The following is a 15,195-nucleotide window of genomic DNA, read 5'->3' on the forward strand; positions in this document are numbered from 1 at the left end:
AATTTCTTTCCCTACCAAATTATTATCTATGAGTGTAAAAGAAAGAACCTAGGCAAGACCAAGGGTGAGAGAATTTTATTTGTCTTACTGACAGTGAAAGTCTAATTAGACTGACAAATCTTCTGTGCTATTTTCCTTTGTGATATATACTGTAAGGAAGGATTTAGCCTGGAGCTGCACGTTATGGAAAGACATTAATCAAGATTATTGGACCCTCAACAGAAAACACAGTTAGAAGGCTGAAAAGCCTAATGGTTAAAAATAAAGGTTGAGAACCTTATCCTAAGCCATGCCAATGGGCTGGACCCTCCATTGAGATCCCCACTTCAGTTCTCTAGAGAGAACCGTCTGCATATAATAAATCCTGAACTGTCATTCTATGGCTCTAAAATCATAGCTGAAAACATACACAAGTAATTCATTCTTGTCACCTACAAGCTATAGTTTTAACAGTTAGGCAAGTGTCATTTTCTGCATCTCAAGAAGTTGAGGCATGCCCTGGATATGTAACAGAGCACACAATTTCTGGTTCCTCATCGAGACCCTAAGTCCATCTGTCCTCCCAGAAGGGTTCTGATCTCTTTTTCACAGAAAACTCTTTTGATCTTGGGTACTCAGCCAACTATGCCATAGGCCAGACATATTAGGGACCTGCCCTAGTGCCTCCAGAAGGTTACCTGGTTCTCCACTTGGGTTTGATGAACTGAGTGTGTTTTGAATGGAAGATGTGTATCATGATGAATGATCTCTATACTAGCTTTAGTAATTAACTTTGCACAAATTGTTTGAAAACTGAATGACCCAGCTGTGAACGAAGACAGAATGTGGCACATAAAAGCATATGGAGAGTCTCCTAAAAAGCTTTGAACAGCAAAACATTAAAGAGAATTCTGACCACAAAAGCACCTGCCATGGAAGCAGAAGACAAGAGAATGAGTGTCACTTAAACCTGTTTTCACAGAAGTTTCCCACACAAAAAAAAGATCCCTGAAGTACTTCATGAATAACTGAAGTTGTTCTTTAAATCAGCAAATAAGGACACGTAGGATTCCAGGACCTTTAACTAATGAAGTAACACTGTGAGAAGCATGACAGCCTTGCAAGAACGCAGTGTGGCTCAGCACAGAGACTCTCATCCAGAAGCAGTCTGCATGGCATCCCTCTGTACCATACACAAAAGCAGCTTGTGTTTAAGGCCTTTGTGGCTAACATGGCAAAGCAGAAGTCTCAGAGAGGATATTATTAACACAGGAGAGTCTGATGTGTCAGGGCCCTGAGAGGCAGCAAGAAATTAGTACAGCACATGCCACTTCTGAACAGACTGTCCTTAAATCCAGGACAAAACCATGTGTGAGAAAGTCAAATCAGTGCCTCTTCTTGGGGCAGCAGAGCACAAGCACCATTTGCAACTCACTGAAACAAACACAAATTGAAACTTCTTTTTCTCCCTTATTTTCAGTTAGCAAAAAAAGGTGAGCTCTAGTTACCTCCTCTGAATCACAGGAACATTCCTAGCGCTATAGCATACAGCCATATATCTCAACTGTTTCTCACTCAAATCCTAGCTGTCCTCCACTGATTTGAGTTTTACAGCCTTGCAGAAATTTAGTATAAATTTACAGATATTTTAAATGCTAATTTCAGTGCCACTGGGTATTTCCAGCAATATTTTTCTCTCAATTCCCCTTATCTTGGTTGGTTGTCCAAAACTATATACCATGTCTAGGATCTTCAAAGCTGAAGCATATCATTGATCTGAACATGTACTGTGTATTTCTAAACCTCTTCATTTTCCCAGCTGTTTTATTCTAACTGTGCTGTAAAATACTTCTGTCAGTTCTCAGTCTACCTAACTGCAGGAGGTGTCTCTGAGTGTTTTACAAACAGAAGATATCTTTGCACTTATCATGCTCTTCTGTAGTTTCTTAACAAGTGATGTGTAAATCCAAGTCCTTCTGAAATTCCTCTGGATTTTGCAACACTTTGAGACTTGTTATTCTGCACAAGATTTATACACATTTGAAAAAGGAGCAGCTTAAGTTATTTACACATGAAAATGAGTAATACAAGTAGCACAAATACTCCTAACAGAGTAAGAACAGTAATTCTTTATCATGATTCAGGCAATTTTGCATTAGATGTTTCACTTTTATTTGTATAATGCTTGGTATTTCCACAACTGGTGAGAATCATTCTGTGCCAAGTAATGTGCACATCCAGAATAAAAAGTACATTTTGAACCCAAGGAGTCTGCAATCTTAGCATGAAACAAGATATCACATATGGAAACAGAAACATAGATAATAAAACAAAAAAATGTGACAAAATTGACTTAACAAACAGCTGTCTTAGACCATCATCATCCTAACTTTTTAACAACTTTTTGGCATGCATCATGATGAAAAAAGAGTTTCAATGGGATTGGAAAAATAACCCGCTGCTGCCTTTTGTATGGCATCAGGAAGCATAAAGATTCCTATGATCAAATCTAAGAAGTGAGCAAAAAGTGCTTGAATTGTGCTGATTAGAATCAGAAGAGGCTAAACTTTAAACAGCCTTGAAAGCAAAGAAAAACTGTTAATTTCTGAGCAGAAAAGAGAAAGCTGGAACAAGGTAATAACTAACTGTATTTGTACCTCTCATTGCATTATGTATCTATATTTTATGTTTTCCAAAGAGTAAACTTGTTCTACTAGACTTTTCCACCACTTTGATCTAAAATTGTAAGCAGGCTTGATGATAGTGATGTCAAACACAAGCAAGATAAAATAACCATTAGGTACCTGAAAAACCATGGCTGGAGATACTGCCCAAGCAGGAAAAGACAATTTCTTCTCACTTTCACCACACAGATACTGCAACTTAACCAGACAGAATCAAATTCCACTAAAAATAAGGAAGAAACCCAAGCTATCTATGCTGTGACAGCAATAAAATGGCCCAATATTGAAATGCAGAAAGTTGTAATGGAGGTATATATTGACCTTTATTTTTCTTTCAGCGGGTAGCATGAAGTGTCAAAGAGTTATTGCTTTAATATCAGCTGAGATGAGGCCATTTGTTGTGGTGCATGTGTATCCAGGAAATCACTGCTCTAACCATGTTTTTAGAAGCACTTTGACACTTTATTAAATCTTCTTGATGCTCTTTCAGCACACAATGGTCTCTGTAGGCTGAGTGAACTGCCACATAGGCTAGGCAGGAAGCTTTCAGAAAGAGTTCCTTTTCAGGCAAGCCAGCATCATTTCCAGCTTGACCCAGCCCATAAAGGTCTAGTGCTACTTTCTGTCCACTGGCATAGCTAAACACAGTTCTGCTGCCTTTAAAAATTAGGACAGAGGGCAGAATAAGAACCACAGACTTTATAGTTCTGGAGATGTAACTGTAAAACTATTTTCTCAAAAATTAGAACTAGTCACTGAGGAGAAGGAACTGTAATTCTCACAAAGTTCATGACAAACAGTGCCCAAACCTAGGGTAATTTCCCCTCATTTAGCTGAGACTTTATAAAATCACCTACTAATGTTTGAGGCTAATAACTCAATTAGTCCCAGTCCTGTTGTCATCTGGATTTACAGCGTACCAAAGTGGGCACTGTTAAACCTCAGCTTGGAATGAATTACCGTAATAGTTGTAACTTCCACTGCAGCCAGATATACCTCACAGAATCACAGAATAGCTGTGGCTGGAAGGGAGCTCTGGAGGTCATCTAGTCCAAACCTCTGGTCAAGTAAGATCATGCAGAGTGAGCTGTCCAGGACTATGTGCAGATGGCTTTTGAATATTTAACGGCATGGATACTCCACAACCTTTTGGGGCAATGTGCCAATGCTCAGTCACCCTCGTGTTACAAACGTTTCCTGATGATTGGAGGAAAAGTCCCGTGTTTCAGTTTGTGCCCATTGTCTTTGGTCCTGTCACTGGGCACCACTGTCATCTTTACACTCTTCCTTCAGGCATTTGTACACACAGTTAAGATCCCCCTTCCTAAGCCTTCTCTTTTCCAGGATGAACAGTCCCAGCTCTCAGCCTTTTCTCACACAAGAACCCTTTTCTCACCCCAGTCCCTTACTCATTTTAGATGTCATTTGCTAGAGTCTTTGAAGTAGCTCCATCTCTCTAATGATTTCAAAACAAATGTTTCACTTTAGCTGACAACACAATAACATGATAGCATACTGCTGAAATAAATAATCCACAGCTCAGGTTGGTTATTCACATGATTCTTTTCTTTGCACAGACAAGGAATGCCAGCTGAAGGTGCTTATTTCTAATCAGTACCATATTCTGGCTTCCACAAAAGTGGTTCCAAAACCACTACATTTTAAGAGTCGAAATAACTACTTTGGCACAAATATGTCAGATAATATGAAATTAATTTTTAATTTAGGAATGATTTTTTACCAAATAGATCGGAACTGCTCTGTGTTGGAACATCTACATTTTGCAAGAAACTTATCTTGATAGTGTTCCTTCAAAATTCTCTGCAGGAAGGCTATAAAAGGGAAAGAAAAAATGACTGCAACTGGAAGTAATGCTCCATTGCTTTTCTCCTCATTATGAACTTCACTATTGCAGCAGTTCATCCTGTCATAATAATAAATAACCATACATCCACCCCCCATTAAGCTGTGTAACTCTCTTGGGAATACATTTCCCCACATATGGAACTTTTGAAACATAGTTAAAGCCTTGTTCTTGTTCCCATTGTGACAGTCTCACACAAATCGGGTTGCACTGGATCAGGAGCACAATCCTTTCCAGTCCTTACATGTATGTGCCAGAACAATTCAGCCAGCTGTTCGTCCTGGCTCCAACACAGGAGGACAACATTTTTAAAACAAAGAGTTACATGAAGTATTATTCAGAGAACATAGCTCCTATGAACTTACAAGCGAGCAGCAGGATGGATTAAGAACTGAAGGAAATGGAGCAGACTAATCGACTCACCTGGATGCTTGGCGGTGAACGATTTTTTCGGGTGGTAGTGGTCGCCATCGTGGTTGTGGTTTCCATGACTGTAGTCGACATTTCAGGTGGCACCGATGTTGTGGGTGTTGTTCCCAAGATGGAAGGGACCTCCCCAACGAGTCGGACACTTCCATTGATTTTAATGTTGGGGTTGTTCTCTGCCGCCATGTTCAGCACTTTCAGGCCGTTGTAATAGAGACCGGAGAGCTGGCCTTGGAAGAGACGCCCTCTGTCCTTCCCTCCTATGGCTATTTGCGCCTGGGTGTTGAAGATCGTTAACTGTCGTCCTAGTGAAGGGGGGTGAATAACATTATTGACAGACATTTCCTTCAATTTGCATACTACATTGAGCCCTGGCCCAAAGTGATGGACAAAGTAGATTAATTCTTGGGAGGGTTTATGATGACTGTAGAGAAACAGTATGGAAATGTGGTGCCTAAAAGTCATTAATAAGGATGATTAGCCTGAAAGTATGAATACCTAAAACTGAACCTTATACCTCAGCATCCACTCACACATCGAAACTCTGGAGGAACTTCAGAAATTTGAACTGTTCTTTTGGACGGGATGAATTTTAAACTACAAATAGGATTTCAACATGTGGCTATTTTTCTACTAAAAATTCAGACTGCAGTACCTGTCAAGCTTTAGCCCATAGATAAACCTCCTTTTGGACTGGTCAAAGCATTGGATTAACTCATAAAGCCACTTTTAATAATGCAAAGGTTTCAAGGGTTGGCTCAAAACCAGTAAAACATTAGGTAAAAATGAAGTGATATAAGAATTGAGTAGGAGTGTTATGACAGCATCAGTCATGATCTTTCACCTGTGAACTTTGTGTTGTGAAGGCTTACAAATCTAAACCCAAGAAAGAACAAACACAAACGCTTCTGATGTCTCTGAAAGAGCAAAGCTTTTGATAGTGAGGATAATAGTGCTTCAGATGGTTAAGCCCCAGAATGACTTACTCTGCTCTTACAGACCATGAAATTCAAATGCAGGCAAGTTATGTGGTTTAGTCAAGATCACATCTTGAGTGTTAGAAGAGGTCCAATATCATATGTAATAAAAAATATAATTATTAAAAATAAATCTGGTAACAATTGCCAATTCACCTAGTTCTGTGGACACTTAGATTCAGCTGGGACTGCTCTGTAAATACTGTTTATGTCCCAGGCTGCACTAGGTTGATCATGTTAAGAAGTAAATTGCTTCATGAAGTGCAAAGGCAGTGCCTATAATTTCACTATTCCTCAAAGGATTAGGGGCATGCCACCTGAAATCTGCTGTATTAGCAGACAATCAGACTGGACATTGCTCAGAAGGGTTATCAATGCAGGTTCAAGTCAATCATGATTTAAATATCCTGTGCTTTCCCATTTTTATGAAGTTTGAAATACGTTTTCCAATCCCATTCCCACTCCCCAGTTCTCACTTGCCACTTTCTGTCTAGTCCAGCCTGATGAGAGGTGCAGAATGCCACCATGTAGGAAAGCACAGCCTATGATCCACTGCTCATTCCTTCACAGCCAGTGGTTAGAGTAGATCAGAATACATGGGGGAGCTCACCAATTTTGGTCGTCGTGGCAGGTCTCGAAGTCAAGTGGTGATGCGGTGTAGCATCATCTTATGGTGACAGGATGGACCATGGGGAAGAGAATGGGGACAAGAGAAGAAATGTATCTGAAAGTAGTTCCTGTCCCCAAAGAGGGCCCTAGCTAACTACGCAACAGTATATGGAGAGGTGTAACACACAGACATGTGGAGGTGGGCTGCACATCCTTTGTGCTCCTCACTCTCAGATTTGTAAATGGAAAATTAGGACTTGATCAGGGTGGAGTAACTGCATTGATGAAGAAATGAGAAATAAAAATGGGGGGTATCCTTCCCCTGGAAAGTGTTGAAACACCTGATGCGATGTTCTGCATCTCAGGAGGTTTTAAACTTGCCAGAGGCAACATATGTCTATTAAAACATCGATAAACATGCACTGAAGCCACACAACCGCAGAATCCAAACAGAGCCTTTAATCTTGTCTATGACAAAAATAGGGCGCAGTAACAATATCTGTTAAGATATTTCTCCCTCTCAGCCCAGCGCCTGTCTGAATTAGAGGAAATGGCACTGTACACTTTAGAAGGTCAAACTCCCGTCCCGTACCATGTCCTCAGAGCTTGCTTTTCTTTTGTCATATTGCGCTTTGGATTTTTTTAAGGGATATGCTGTAAGAACTTTACTACACCATTTTCCCTTCTCTGAATATGTTCCCTCCCTCTGGCACTATAGTTCTGTCCGTACTGTCCCTGCCCCTACAAACACAGACACGTCACTCGCTACTGTTACCTTCATCCCACCTCAGTCATGAAAAGAGTGCCAGAGAGTAGAGGTGGGATGAGCAAGAAGGGACTTATGAGTAAAGGGACTTATTTCACTAATCTTGATACACTATCCCTGAAAACAGATGGAAGATAACTGTCAGTTCAGTTTTCCATTTGTGTGTCCATTTCTTTCATCCCTTGAATTAATTTAGTATCTTTTTTCATCTTTTGCCAAAGGGAAGAAGGTGGAAGGTGATGAGAAAGGAGAAGTTTTTCCCCCTCCAGGTAGGAGGGCTCCCCAAAGAAGGACAGGAGAGGGGTTCTCTCACTTTTACAGGAGGATTATGACTCAGCTCAGGATGTAATCTATTCTAACCCAAGCTAATGGCACAGCTTTAAACATCTGTCATATCTCTTGCCATTATTCGTAAGAATGAAGAGTTAGTATATTAAGCCTGGAAAAAAAGAGACCCTGTCTCCAATTCTGGGCCTTCATCTGCATCTTTTAATGTTGAAAGAAATTGTACACCAAGGAGGTAACCCTATTCCAGCAATAAAAAAAAGGAACTTTGATTGTGTATATTCTGAGTCTTCACTGTTAAATGGTTTTCCAGACCAGGGTTCATGCACTGCACCATATGGTTAATGCTGGAAACCACACTAAAAATGTGTTTGTTAAAAGAACAATCACTTCTTGCAGTCACCTACTACCTGCAATTCCTCATTCTTTGCTCTAAGATGGTGCACACGCACATGGTAAACACACCAGGGAAATGAATATGGAATGAGAAAAATCTTTGGAGAGACTATTCATTTCATTCTGCCACCATATGTCTCTTCTGATCATTCTTTCAATGGAATTTAGCTGAAAACTTTACTTCCCCTAAGTAAAACTTATCTGGCCACTGAATTTTATTGAGGAACTATTTACATTAGTAAATTCTACTAGGTGTGTAATTCAATTCTGCAGTCCTTTTTTTTTCCACAGAGGACTCTTCCTCCTGCTATATTGGTGTCATACTAAAGAAAAATTATGAGATGTTTTGTAAGTATTCTGAATAGTTCAGGCTCTTGTTTCTTTGCTCTCTCATTGACTTCTTCATTTGGAAAACTGAAGTCTAATTAAAAAAACCACAGAGAAATCTGAAGTGTAACTTTTCTGTAGCACTAGAAGAGAATTTGGGCCTGATTTTGCAAATCCTAATTCATACTAATAGTTATTGCTTCAAAAGTAGAGTCACTCACATCAAGGAGACTTTACAGGTAAGAGAGATTTGAATAATTAAGTACTTCTGGGATCAATCCTTTTGATGAGATGCTTCTGGGTCTTTATCAGCTCATCCAATTGCAGAACAGGTAACATCTGTGCCTCAGCAGACACCGAGTATTCCGCTAAGGAAATCTGCTGTATCTATGACTACTGAACTGAACAATTTAAGACTAATACTTCTTTTTATATTCACATACATAATCTCAGTGAAGTTAATAGCATTTAATACTTTGCTTATTACTCATGCAATTCAAGACTGTAAACCTGGGCTCTAAAAATTATTTTAAACGAATTTATAGAATTTAAAAGCCCTCCAAAGCCAATAGTTATGTCACTTTAGAAAGATAATGTGTTATATTTGTTTTCCAAGAATAAACTATTTCACTTTTATGAATACCATAGCAGTACCAAAGGAAGACCAAATCTATAGCATTCAAAAATGTCAATCAAAAAGTTCTTGTTTTCCTTTACCCAAATCAAGAACTCAGATGGCAAGACAGCTATTCTATATGCTGACTCTTTGATGAATCTATTCCTCCATCCATCAGTTTGTCTTGTTCCATTTTGATAGGAAGCTACCCTTTCACTCACCATCTTTATAAAGTCTTGTGACAGAAGGTTTCCATGTTACATTAATTGTCAGATGGATGACCAGATGGATGAGCACAACCGTGAACAACTACATAGATTATACTTATATTTTTTAAATTTGAGTGGTACCCAAGTTGCTGAAAATGTCTCTCTACTTTGGAATGAAGGAACCAAGTTATGTTATCTCAGGTGATACACTGCACAATGTCATTCCCTGATACATAGTAGAAAGACTGAATTTCCTTTCACTTTAGTGAAAACATAGCTCTATCCTTCTAGCCTAACCACATCCAGTGCTTTGAGAGTGTCTGAAGACTCAAATATCGTCTCTTTTAGACTCTAGTGCATGTGTGATTGTCTTTTTAACAAAGCATCAATATCCACAAAAGGTAGACTTCAGTTCAAAACTTCAGGATGGATTACAAATGAAAGTGTCTTGGCATGCTTTTAAGCTCAAACTTGTAGAAGCTGTGACATAAAGGAAAAGATTTTGTGGAAAACCAAAAAGGAAATAAAAAAACCCCAAAACCAACAAACCCACAACCAAACCAAATGAGAAAAAAAGATGGGTTTCTCAAGCACATGAATTGCATCAAGGAATTAGACATGCATCTGTTTTAACAAAATTGAGGCAATCATTGTCTTTAGTGTTAAAGGGACTTTAGCAATTCAGAATTACAAAAATTATTCTCTTTTTAGTGTTAATTTTTATTTATCTATTTTAGTTTGATCATGTAAATTAATAGGGCAAACCACTGAGACTCAATAAGCATTTTCTGTTTATTGTTATCTTAAAATTTATTTACAATTTAGCTGAATTAACTGTTTATGACATAGTGGTGGGAAAAAAAAATCTATTTTGGTTACACAAATATTTTTGCCTTACTTTCATTAACACTTTAGCTTTAGTTTTAAACATTACACCCTTGTAGACCAAACCTGAAAAGAGAGCAACACTGACAGCTCTCGTTGAAGATAACAGGAACTGAGAGTGCACAACACTTTGCAGGATCAGGCTCTTCACATGAAAATAATTTTACTGGATTAAGCCACATCCTTCCTGACCCTAATTCATACTGGATAAATCAATTTGTTAATTCAGCTGAGATTAGAAACTTGAAACAGAACATAAATTATATTTTTCCAATCCTACAAGAGATTGGTTTTCCTTCCTGGAAAAAGCATTAGCAACCATAGTCTAAATCAGCACAGAAAATGCAAGATCTGAGTTCAAAGGTCATCCCCTTTTATTAGCAGTACTTTCATAAATGGAAACAAGAGAAGATTATGTTCTGCTTTGTCTAGATTTCAAGGCAAGGAATTAGTTACAGTGCCTTTTTTTTTTTTTTTTTTTTTTTTAATAATATTTAGTAATAGAGGGAGAAGATCTTCCTGACTTAAACTCCACTGTATTACCAAGAGCCTAGTTCAAGCCCTACTGAAGTCAGCAAGTTATTCTGTTACCTTCAACGGGCTTTAAAATGGGTTCTACATCCAAGATTTTTTTTTTCTTTCGAAATTCCTTACAAAAAAAAATGATTACTGCTCTGACACAAGTCCCATTTCAAAAGGTCATGGACTGTATGCAGAACTTTCACTCAAGTCACCTGGACTTATCCATTTTTTGTTGAACAGAGGCCAATTACTCCAGGCAAACCCACAAAATTACATGGCACTGCCTTAGTAGACTAAGAATTTGATCCGTATTTTAGACAAATATCATCTGAGTGTTCAAACTGTGCTCCAGACATAGCATAAAAGCAACAGAACAATCATTTTCTCTGTCTCCCTCACTGTAATTTAAATGAAAATGCTAAAAAACGTTTTCTTTACAACATTTTTTAAAATCACTTACTTATCTTAATACTATTAGGAAACACATAGCTAATCAGATTCATGAGAAAAAAACCAAAAAACTTAAAGAAGGAGGTTTAACAAGTAGATTTGAAAATCTTTTAAGAAAACTTCAATAATAAAGATATAAATGTAGCTCAAGCCCAAATTAAAATAGGAAAATCATGCAGTGGTTAAATTGCCATAATACATGTTGTTGCTCTTCACTCTTCTCCATTTGGCTTTTTTTTTTTTTTTTTTCAATCATCTGAATTTTTGCTTGTTTGTCATTACTATTATAGCAAGCTTAGAATTTTGTCCCTTTAACTGCATTTTAATAGCAATGTATTATAGCATGATTTATCAACATATGGCAGGTGGAAGCTGACACAAATTATAATGAAAATTAAAACAGTCATTTATGCAGCAGGCGATTATCATTTAAGAAACATTTATTTGCAGGCTTTAAAAATGAGAGTTTAGAATCAAATGGGTTTAAAATGAAAGTTTTAATGACTGTTACCTTTTTCCTGCAGCCACTCCTCTACAGGCCGGTTATATTTGAAGGGGATTTTCTGTTTTACCATTTGGAACCGTTCACTATCAGTGTTGCCTTTAAAGTTTAAAAAACAGCTTAAAAACAATCTGTAAAGTCAATGAAATAGATAAAACATCCTACATTTTTGGGGTTTTTTATGACCTTATTTAGCTATAGATAAATAAGTGTGCATGTGTGTACATATATATATATCTGAAAAGAGAAAGATTTATCTTTAGTAGAGTGGAGAATAGTTATATATCCAATTTCCTGAGGTTCTGGAAGGTCAAAGAAATTAAATCCTATAAAAAAGATAACTCAGATTCTCGTCAGAGTATTTGTTTATCCAAATTGGTTAGAAGGCATATGCAATTTGTCTGCGACGTGAGACCTCATGTGAACTCAGCGCCATGAGTTTAAACATTTTGATCAGACTCTGGATCTGACTGCATATGGACGTGGCACAATGTGTCAGTCAGGTAAACACACAGCAATAATTTGATAAACCTTCCTGCACTGGTAAAAGACACGTGCTAGGACTAGAAACCCAGTAGAGAGAGAAAAAAAAAAAAAAAAAAAAAAAAGAGGAAGAAGAAAACATAAGAAATCAATGCCAAAAGGATGTAATAGAATTAATTTAACAAAAACTCAAAACACCTAACAATTGAAATATGACCAGGAAAAAAGAGAAGTAAAATTTGAAAAGAGGAAAAACTGTTAATTAAGGATACATTAAGATTTCTGCTCAGTTACCAAAGACTTAGGCCAGTTGCCAGAAAAAAACAAACAAACAAACAAAACAAAACTTAGAAACTAATTTTAATAAAAGCAGAAATAATTAGCCAAAATGTAAATTCTGGCAATTGCAGTTCCATTGTCCCATGCTGATGGATAATAGAACCATCTATTAAAGTGTGCTTTGGTGGAAAGCTCCTATTACTTGCATAGCACAGAGAGAACAGGATTCCCAAAAATCCCCTGTCCAAATCCCCTAGCTACTGCAAATTTGTACAGGTCAGTTGGAACCTCTAGTAGAAAGGAGCAGCTCAGTTTGATGGTGCTAGGAATGAGAGTGAACAAGAGACATCATTCTTCTTTTTCATTTTCTTCATCTAGAGTCACTTTCTGATTAATTCTAATTTTTGCTTCAAGTATTATTTTAAAAAACCAAACTCTTAAGTCAGACAAGCATAAGAGAAGTGCATTTTTTACATGCAGCATTATAATACTGTAGAAAAAGTATTAAGCCCACAACTTACTGAAGTAATGCTATCATAAGCAGAAGTTCAGTAGATCAGTTGTGCTTCAGTACGAACTTTGAATAAGTGGTGGTCCAAGGCAGCAAGTGCTCTGCACAATTTGCAGTACTGCCTTTAAAGTCCCACATACAAATATCCTAATGGGGCTTCATATTTATTTGACTTTCTGAAACAGATGTTGTAATCTTTTTTCAATGTAAAGAGACACCAATGAAAAAAAGCATAATTAAAGTCATACAAGTCCAGCCAGTCAAGAGCAGACCCTGTCCTACTGCAGGGAATGTGAATCTCACGTGGTCCATCATCCTTACTGCATAGCTGAGGCTCAGAAATGCTGCCAGTCTATGTGAGGTACCTGCTGAGCACTGCTGCGCTCTCCAGCAGCATCTTGGAGCTGCTGACTTTCAGGGGGACTACAGCAACGCACCAGATACAGTCCCACAAGGATTCATATGACCTAATCTTAAGGAGTATCTGTAAAAATCATGATCTATGTTGCTGTAAGCAAAACAGCAATTTGCATTTGGGTTAGTATCTCCAGCTATAATGATGAACATTTAGAAGCCTTGCCACTTATTTGGGGAACTAGGTAAAAGAGAAGCAAAAGCATTTAAGAACAACTTTATTGGTCTAATTACTTACTACCTTTTTGAAAATTCAAATGACTTTTTACCTTCCATAAGAGATATTAATTGTGGGAAACGGCTATTCCCCATTGTAGAAATATCTAATCAAGCACCAGCTGACACACATTATTGCGCCAGTTTCTCTGTTGCACCTCAGATGCCTGCCATATACAATTGGTTACTCGGATAAACTGGAAGGAATAGATAAAATTGAAAACACTCTCTCAGTCATTTGTCAAGTCACATTTAACAACGTACTGTGGTGACTTGGAGTCACTCACAGACTTTTAAGTACATTCCCAGCTCTCATAATTCATATCAGCACCATCAAAAAATCAGTTCTGTACTTCTGTGAATATATATTTCTAAACAGAAAATTTGAACCATGTTCAATGAGGGAACCAAGAAAAAATTGATAATGAACAGCTGAGTTAATATGAACAGCAAAACCAAAGAAAAAACTCTACCTAAAGCTAAAGAGACAGTAATGTTAACAAAACAATGATATTTTATTTGTTTATTAATAATAAACTGAAGACTAATGTTAGCTGTTGTCATGCAGATCAGTTGTTTTTCCAGTTTCTTAACCCAAATGACAGCTTCCTTTCCTGCAAGCTCTGCCGCTCATTTAAGCCTAGGGGAAACTTACACTCACAGGAGAGGGAAGCAGACCATTGGTTTGAGGAGAACAGAAACAAAATTAAACCAGCTACTAGGACTACTGGTTGAGTGCATTGGTATTATAATGTCGATGGGCAGGCACATTTTCTATAGCCCCAAAGAAATTCTACAACACTGTTTACAAGCAAGAAGAAATTCCACTGTCCTCATCCAGTCCCAGTATGCATATAAGCAACCTTTTACTGGTGGCAATGAGATATTTCTCAGGATGAAGACAGTTCAGAGGAACACTAGAGTCAGCTAAGGGTTGGCATGGAGTGCTTCTTCCTCTGTGTGAAAGGCTGACAGTAGAAAGGAAAAAAATTTGGTGAATTGAAATACCTCAGAAATAGGGCATCTGACAAGAACAGGCCAATAAGACTAAGGCAAAAAAAGGAAGTGGGACAATCAAAAAAGACATGACCATGAAAAATGGGTTTCTTATAGTTCTAGACCTTCAAGAAAGCCAGAAATCACAACTATTCCCCACCACATCTTTTAAAAACCTTTTTTTTTTTTAATCAGGTTTAATTTAATTTTATTATGTTATTATTATGCAGATACATTCAGCAAGATTAAGATACATATAAAAATCATAGCTTTAAAAGAGATGAAAAATTGAAGGGCATTAGGAAATTCAAATAGGTTTATATTGCAACATTAGTCTCTGATCTATCCTTTTTTTGTTTGTTTTTAAATTTTATTTCAGACATAACTAAGAATGATTTTTAAAAACATGTGCATGAGAATGTGTTCACTCATATACCCAAATACAACACTGAGCTAAATAACAACTTTTCCATTGTTAAGTGCTTAGAATAGTCATTAAATATAACCAATCGAACCACACAATTACTTAAGTACTGACTTGGAGTTGTGCTTTAAAAAATAAACACAACATTTGATATGATAGCTCAAAAAGGAAATATCATGGTTTGCAACACGAAGTAATGTTAAGTTCAGCATGAAGAAAGCTTATTGAACCTCTGACAGCTGAGATATGAGGTGATTAAAGGTGTTTCTCATCCATCTTCATACACAGAAATTTTCAGTAACAATCATTTTGTGACCTCACTGCAATTTCTTTCTATAGTTGAATGATACACACTTTTAAATAACTTTTCCATGT

The 15,195-nt window shown here is 37.4% G+C and overlaps 1 protein-coding gene across 9 annotated transcripts in view; it reads right to left on the reverse strand.

Annotated features, from left to right (window-relative positions):
- The window catches only part of NRXN3 (neurexin 3), a 985,585-nt gene that overhangs the window by 103,470 nt on the left and 866,920 nt on the right, over nucleotides 1-15,195 (reverse strand). For 6 of the 9 annotated variants that reach the window (XM_040066048.2, XM_058420836.1, XM_058420835.1 and 3 more), the window contains 3 exons: nucleotides 11,507-11,596; nucleotides 6,541-6,597; nucleotides 4,951-5,258 (listed from right to left, as the gene is read on the reverse strand). In XM_040066048.2, coding sequence (XP_039921982.1) covers nucleotides 4,951-5,258; nucleotides 6,541-6,597; nucleotides 11,507-11,596 — 455 coding nt within the window. The remainder of the gene's footprint in view (nucleotides 1-4,950; nucleotides 5,259-6,540; nucleotides 6,598-11,506; nucleotides 11,597-15,195) is intronic. The other 3 variants (XM_040066052.2, XM_040066055.1, XM_040066053.1) reach the window with 1 other exon arrangement.

The sequence above is a fragment of the Hirundo rustica genome, chromosome 6 (assembly GCF_015227805.2).
Source record: "Hirundo rustica isolate bHirRus1 chromosome 6, bHirRus1.pri.v3, whole genome shotgun sequence".
NCBI lineage: Eukaryota > Metazoa > Chordata > Aves > Passeriformes > Hirundinidae > Hirundo > Hirundo rustica.